This window comes from Rhea americana, unplaced genomic scaffold (genome assembly GCF_003343005.1).
Source record: "Rhea americana isolate MKP2758 unplaced genomic scaffold, rheAme1 scaffold_286, whole genome shotgun sequence".
NCBI lineage: Eukaryota > Metazoa > Chordata > Aves > Rheiformes > Rheidae > Rhea > Rhea americana.
In genome coordinates, this window is record NW_028186408.1 from 556736 (window position 1) to 564476 (window position 7741).

At 60.7% G+C, this 7741-nt stretch overlaps 1 protein-coding gene across 1 annotated transcript in view; it reads right to left on the reverse strand.

The window, feature by feature from the left end:
- Window positions 1-2455, reverse strand: part of PLXND1 (plexin D1) — a 95448-nt gene extending 92993 nt beyond the window's left edge. Inside the window, exon 1 of the mRNA XM_085308916.1 lies at window positions 2345-2455. Coding sequence (XP_085165042.1) covers window positions 2345-2455 — 111 coding nt within the window. The remainder of the gene's footprint in view (window positions 1-2344) is intronic.
- Window positions 2456-7741: the final 5286 nt, after the last annotated feature.

Below are 7741 nucleotides of genomic sequence, written 5' to 3' on the forward strand. Positions count from 1 at the left end.
GGGGGCAGCCTCCCCGGGATGGGGGCAGCCTCCCCGGGAGGGGGGCAGCCTCCCCGGGATGAGGGCAGCCTCCCCGGGATGGGGGCAGCCTCCCGGCGGGAGGGGGGGCAGCCTCCCCGGGATGAGGGCAGCCTCCCCGGGATGGGGGCAGCCTCCCCGGGATGGGGGGGCAGCCTCCCCGGGAGGGGGGCACCCTCCCCGGGACGGGGCTGCAGCGCGCCCGGCAGCGCGGGCTCCCCGGGCTCCACCCCAGAGCCGGCCCTGCCCGCACCGCCTGCCAAAAGCAGAGCTCACGGTGGGATCGTGCGTCTGCTCTGCCCTCCATCGGCTCTTTTTAACAGTGAGAGAGAGAGAGGGGGGAAAAAAAAAAAAAAGAAAAAAAAAGGAAAGGAAAAAAGAAAAAAGGAAGTGCTGGAATTCCCAAATTCCACCCGCTGAGCTCTGCGGAGGGAAAAGGCCCCCGAGACAGCGCGGCCTGTGACCCTCCTGCCTTATCGGTGTGGGAAAGCGCTGCCGCGTACGCGAAGGTGTCAGTTTGTCCCGCGCGTGTTCTCCCCCCGCAGCGTGCGGCGCGATCCCCGCCCGGGGCGCTCAGCGCTGCCCGCCCCGGCCGCTCCCGCGGTGCCTGCGCGCTCCCCGGCGGCCGGTGCGGGGAGAGCCGCTACGCACCCGCGGGGCCCGCAGCGGGCTGTCGCCGGGCGTCGCTGTGCCCCTGGGCTGCGCTGGCGCGGAGGGGTGGGAGGGGGCGCGCAGCTGGGCGCAGCCCCCCGGGCCGCGGCTCACGGAGCCGCCGGCAGCAGCGTGTCCCGGCGGCGGCGGGCGACCGGGCAGCGCCGACGTGCAGCTGCGCGGCGCGGGGCTCCCACGCGTGCCGCCGCGGCGGGCGGGACCCCGAGCCCGGGCGTGGGGACGGGCGCGGGGCCTCCCCGGGCTGCGCCGCAGCCTGCCCGAGTCGCAACCGCCCCCCCCCCCCGGCTCGGCTTGGGGGGCTCCGAGCGCCTGGCATTCGGGAGAGTAAAAATCCTCTGCCGTTGTCTGACCTCGTTTCTACACCTGCCAATTTTCCTCTCCCCCTTCCTGTCCTCCTCGCCCTCTCCAGAGTGCTAATTAATACATAACCGCCTTGGCCACGCCACGTCCACTGGAAATGTGCGTAGAATTAAAAGTTTTGCTTTTGAGATCTCTAACTCATTGTCTCTGCTAATCATATCCTTAATTAACAGGGATATTAGCTGCTTTTTTTTAAAAAAGTGTGGCTCCTAGTCCTTTTTTTTAACTACAAGTCACTAATTTATAAATCTGATCATGTCTTTAATTGCACAGAAATAAACCCTCATGATCCCAAACCCTTAATCTGCCTATTTTAGGATTTCTTATGGCTGCTTATCCTGATAGTAGAGCATCTTCCATGTGAAATCAGTCTTTTAAGGCATATCAAATTAAGTTCCAGATTACAGTCAGTTAAAAAAAAAATTAGGCCAAAGAATAGAGAGAAATGTGTGACTTACCCAAAGGTATCCAGAACTGGCTTTGTCAGAAAATTCCCCCAGGAGTTGTGACGCCCATTTCCTATGCTGAGCAGTTATCTACACTGATACAATTAGAGCCAAAATATCTGTGGTATTGAAGGATTATTTGACAAAGATTTTATTATTCTTGTTTTTGTTAGGAAACAATCCTCTGGTAAGATGCTTTGAGGGRAATGTTTCCAGAAATGATTTCCCACCCCTATTATCCAGGCTGTTAGAAGCCTTAGTGAATCTTTCAGAATAATGTTCCTAATGGAGCAGTAGAGGTTTTTAAATCTCTCGCRCACAGATCTCACCATTATTTTGTGTTGAGGAAAAAAAAAAGGTCACAATTAAACCACATGGCTGCTGCAATAGGCAATCCTCCCCCCCACCACAGCCCAAAGCTTTCCCGTTTGCCTCCCTTGCAGGTTTGAAGATAACAGCTTTCCAGGCCTCTCTGTRGGGGAGAGGGGCTGTGTGCATAAGAACTGAAAAACACTTTAATTATTAATAAATATATTTACACGAGAACAGTTTCCCTTTAGGGGAAGCATGACTTACTCTTGCAATTGCTCAGGTTATATCGACTCAATGCCGTAAAAAAAGTGGGATCTAATAATTTTAGTACAGGGAGCATGAACATCCATTTGTTCAGTGGGGTTTATCTGCAAGGTGACCGCGTGGCGCTTTGTGGATCRGGGGGAAGCGCGCCCTGCCCCGGGGCTCGGCTCGGCTTCTCGGGTCAGCGGAGCCGAGCACGCTGCGCGCAGCTGGGCCCGGTCCTTGCCGCCTCCATCACTCGCTGCCCGGGAAGCCACCAGGTACGGTCACACTTGTTTATCAGACACTTCTTTTGAGTCCGTTTGGCTGTTCACTTTCCCTATCAAAAATACATCCTGATGGAAAATGACCCCCGAATAGCTGCAGCAGCTCRGGGAGATCATCGTGCACAGAGATCGTCGACTGACAAGAGCTGCTGCGGGACCCCCGCATCTCCCCGACGCCCCCGCGCCGCCTCGGCACGCGCCGGTGCCATGCGCCGTGTGCAGGCGGGACGTGCAGCGACACAAGGCGTGCGGGGGCAAGCAGCTGTGCGGCTGCTGCTGCTGCCGGCAGGAGCCCGCGTGGGTCCTGTCCCACWCGTCCCCTCGCCGCCGGAGCCGCACCCGGGCGGCGAGCTCCACGCGGCCCTGTTGTGGCCCGGCTGCTCCGAAGGGGCCGGCTGCAGACCGAGCCCTGGGGTCAGAGTCGGGCTGCCGCCTCAGACTGCCTTGTCTTCGGAGCAGGTCGCTCAGCCGACGGGCCGGCACCAGGGATTTGCCCCAGGGAGGAGCCGGGATCCGGCGGGACTCGCACGCAGCGCACCGGCCRACCCCAGCGGTAAGCCCCACCGGCGCCCGCCGAGCGGCCCCTGCTGAGCCCGGGGAAGTTTCCCGTGTGCAGCCAGCGGGCTCGCGCCACGCTCTGCAGTGCGCTGGCTTTCCACCGAGCAGCCGCCCGGTACGTGCTGCAGCAGGCGGGCCGCCGCGGCCCGCTAGCGGGACAAACGGGAGGGGGGCGCGCACAGCACAGCAGTTGCTTTCAATTAGGGGAAATAAATATCTCCTGCCTAAATATGTTGGTGGGACTTGSCAGACTACACTTTTAACTGTATGCTGCTGAAAGACTGGCTGCACCAGAAGTGCTGCTTAAACCAACCAGGGATGCAATGCCCTTCCCTCCTTTCCCACAGTGCGATCGCCAGGCTGCGAACGTCCTGCTGCTACCCCACTGCCTGGTTCTGCAAGCTTGACCTTAGCGTGCTCTGGGGCCCCGGCCTTGTTTCTCCCATGTTCACAGGGCTCGTCGAGGCTCAGTACTGATGCTCACTATGTGCTTTGGAGTGAAAGGGTTAAATAYGGTTGGTTGTGTATTTATCATTTGGTTTGCGCTTCTTAGTATAAATTTAAGCATTTTGATTAAAATTTCAAATTGCCTTAAAAATGCACTGTGTTACACTGGGCTCTGATTCAACCTTCTCTGGGCTTTCAGCACCTCTGGCTTCTACATCACTCCCCAGAGAAGCAGCAGAACCACCACCAGCCCGACGTGTCCTTAGGAGGTCAGGTCCTGCCACCAAAAAACTGATAATAACCTCGGAGGCATCCTCTGGTCTCACCTCCAACAGACCGAGCTCTGGTCCCAGAAGGACCTTTGCCACCCCTGCCCGAGTCCAGCCTGGAGGACGCTGCCAGTCCCCAGCATGTGCTCGCTTGYGGGGGTCCCACTAGCACAGATCCACCTTCAGGTCCTTTTCATTGCTAGACCAGGCAACTGAGTCCTTCCCAGACCCCTCCTGAACCTAGCTCAGGAGCTCCTGCGTGCAGCTGTGACGCCAGCTCGCTGGGCAGCTGCAGCCCATGCCCAGATGGCCCTCCGTGGCACCTTCGCGAGACCTACCCCCGCAGTGACCACCCTGCCTGGTGAACCGGGCTCGGCACCGCCAGCCCCAGCTTCTGCCTGGCCCTAYGTGCAGCCCCACTGGGGGCTCCTGGTGCCATCCCCAGCCCTCCTGTCACTGCTGCCCCTGGCCCCCGCCTTGGCTCCAGCCCAGGGTCCCTGCCTGCCCCCAACACATCCGGACCCAAGCGGGGCCTTCAGCAAGGGCAAGGGCGAGGGGAAGCCCTCGCCTGCCCGGCCACCTCCGTGGCCCTTGTGCCGAGTCCCGTGTCTGGACGGCAGCACCTGCAGCGCTTCCAGTGCAGTGCCCATGGCCTCCTGCTGGGAAGCCTGAGATGCCTTCATACCTGTCTCTTGCAATAGTCTGTTATCTGCAATTTCGGCATAAATCTCTGACCTTTGGAGTCCGGCAGCATGTGTTTCACATTGCCTCTAATAGCTATTTCTTGTTATAATGTCACTTGCAGGGTGTCATCTGGCATTGTATATTTTTGGACATATTGTAAATAGTGAGATCTTGATCTTGACATTTCCCTGGTGGCCCAAACAGTCTTAAAGGTTCACACATTTCTCATGAGCAGTCCACACATTCATTAATCTTAAAGATAAGCCCAAAGTTAAAAGTCACAAATACATATTTATAAAAATCACACACACACACACACACACATATTTAAAATGTCAGCAAGTCCTACAGCTGATTAGTCTGTAGTATTTTAGAGTTTGCAGCATTAAAGGACCAACAAGGAAGCTACCGGCCAGCTGAGTCTGATGCAATACTGTCCATGCACGGTGTAGAGAGCACACTGCGTGCATGCAGGTGTGCTTCTGCCTGAACTCGCCACAAACCTAATGATACAGAGCATGTGTGCACTTAATACAGGTGTTACAAAACACTGAGCACTAGTAGAACCAATTCCCTAAGTCTTTATGCAAGTGGAAACAGCTTTCTCTGCGGATTACCCAGGTTGCGCTGCAGAATGGGCCCCCGAAAGCACTTCGGCACCCAGCAGCAGGAGACCCCAAAGCTGAGCGGAGGCAGTGTCAAAGCAAGGAGAGATGGAGCAGCCTGCTGATGTGGCTGGGCAGAAGGAARAGACACGGTGAACAGCCTAAGTAATCAAAAAACACCCTTCACTGCTCATTCTGCACCATACAGACAGCGACTGGGGTGTGGGAGCATCGCCCATCCCAGACCCCAGCTCAGCTGGGTCTTCTCCTCCCGCGCTCCCCTCTGGGCGTCCCTCGTGTGCGGGTCAGGGTGGCACGTCTGGGGAGCCGGACTCAGCCCCGCGTGCCGGGACGGGGCGGCCACGGGGTCTCCAGCCAGGATCTGGCCTCAGTGGCCCCGCGGTGCTGGGACACCTGGCCACACCGGCAGTCATGGCCCCCCCCCCACGATGCCCCCCCGCCACCTCGGGGCCCCTCTGTGCACTGCTTTACCATCCCACTGGCGGCCTAAGTGCTGCCCGCCTGAGCCTGGGGCTGCGTGAGCACCCACGCTCCCCACTGCTTTTGGCCCCACCGCGGATCAATCTGATCCGCTGCCGGCTGGTTTCCACCGCGCTCAGCAGTGGGGCCCGACCGTGCGCCTCCCGCACCGCCCTGTTACCCGTGWCGAGCTCGGCCGCGTGTTCGGTGGGCGCTGCTGCACGCGCCAGCGTGCCCTGCTGCAAGCGCCCTGCTCGCTCCCGGGGCGTCCCGGGGAGAGAGCTGTGGTTCCCGCAGTGCKGACTTTCCCGCGCTTCCAGCCCGGCGCCTGTGCCAGCACCGATCCCGCGGAGCTGCCCAGAGCCGTGCTTGCGGCGCCGGTCGCCTCCCTCTCCTGCGCACACAGGCGGCTGGATACATATTAGTGGCTGCACTAGCGATCAACCCGGCGGTGGGATATGCAGCAGATTGCAGGATGTAAACAGGCGCTGATTGCAAGCATCTCGCGCCCAAATGACCTAGAGGCGCAGGAAGGCGCTGGGCCTCGCGCGCACCACGGCCGCCGGGAGCCAGCGCCCGCCACGGTGGTTGCCACGCCGGGAGCCGCACTCAGCCAGCCCCGGATCCGGCAGCTCCGACCGGGGGCAGCAGACGGGAGGACAGCGGGTAAAAGGCCCTGGCTCCTGAGCTGCGTCACTCGGTGCACGGAGCCTRCCTCCGGGTTACACTAGCGCCAAGCAGGAGCAGGAGCCCCCCCCCGTCCCGGGGCAGGGAAGGAGCCGGGGCCCCGTGCACCGGGGGAGACGAGGTGCCAGGCTGGCAGCGCAGGCCAGGGCAGCTGCCAATGCTGCCTCGAAACGGCTGGGTTGTGTGGTGCCAAGATGTCAGTGTGGCTACTGGGATGGACGGACCGACCGTCTTGAGGGCACGGAGGGGAAAATAGATTTAGAAAGCATTGCACTGCACCTTTGCACTCATCGCCCCTATTTTAGAAAGCAAAGATTTAAGCCTTCTTTGCAAGCTAACAGTGCAGCTATATTCAAGAAAACGAGTGATTCTTTTGATTTCACCGGGGCTGCTTGTGAGCTTTGAGGCAGCCACGCGCCCTCCCAACGCGAGAGGGGAGGGAGCTGCAGTTCACTTGGGCCATGCAGTGAGCACCTTTTCCATTTGGGAGAAAACAAACCCATGTTTCTCCTCCCTGATCCTCTGCTGCAGAGCCACTGAGCAGCGAATCCTCCCCAGCGGTGGCACCCGCGGGCACCCTCACAGCGGCCCAGCGAGTGCCTGCGTGCCAGTCAGAGCCCCTCCGGCAGGCAGAAGATGTTGTGCTGCGCCGGGTGTGCAGCCGGCTGGTGCAGCAGGCACAGCGTGGTGTGGCACGGCACGGCACAGTGCGGCAGGCACAGCTTGGCACGGCACAGTGCAGCAGGCACAGCTTGGCATGGCACAGCACGGCACAGTGCGGCAGGCACAGCTTGGCACGGCACAGTGCAGCAGGCACAGCTTGGCATGGCACAGCACGGCACAGTGCAGCAGGCACAGCTTGGCATGGCACAGCACGGCACAGTGCGGCAGGCACGGCACAGCATGGCATGGCACGGCACTGCAGCGGTACAGCTGCCTTCTGTAACTGTGGGCTTCAGCCAAACCCCAGGACGCCTGCTCAGGGGGCATTTTTGCTCTGTTGTTAATAGTAACAGACTAAACAGAAAATCAGGAGGAGCAAACAGTGATCTCTCCCAGTTCCAGCCAGGTGAGGGCAAAGGAACCAGYGTGGTGCCCGGCGGGTTCCAGGTGCCTCCCACAGCGCTCCCCACGCGGGGCCCAGGAAGAAGGCAGCCGCTGGGGCGCTGCGTGGCGCAGCCCACCGCGGCCCCCTCCCGGGGCACAAGCGGCACCGCCGAGGGGCGACCCCGGCCGGCTCCGGCCCCGGGGCCGAAGGCAGGAGCTGAGCAGGGACCCACTCCCGGGGGCGGCCGCGAGCAGGGGSTGGCGGCGGTGCCGGGACTCCGCGGCCTTCAGGAGCGCCAGGACAGACGTCTTACCGGACCGGCGGCGGAGGAGGCGGTTGGCGGCAGCGGAGGGGCCATGGGGATGCCATGAGGCCCCACACATGCCACGGGCATGCCGCAGGAGTACAGGGACACCACGAGAGCCCGCATGTGCCACGGGGACGCCACGGGAGCACGGGGATGCCACGAGAGCCTATGCCCACTGTGGGAACGCCACGAGCCCATGGGGACACCATGGGTTCCCAAGCCACCACGGGGCCTCCACAAGCCCATGGGGACACCACGAGCCCATTGGGACACCATGGGTTCCCAAGCCACCACGGGGCCTCCACAAGCCCATGGGGA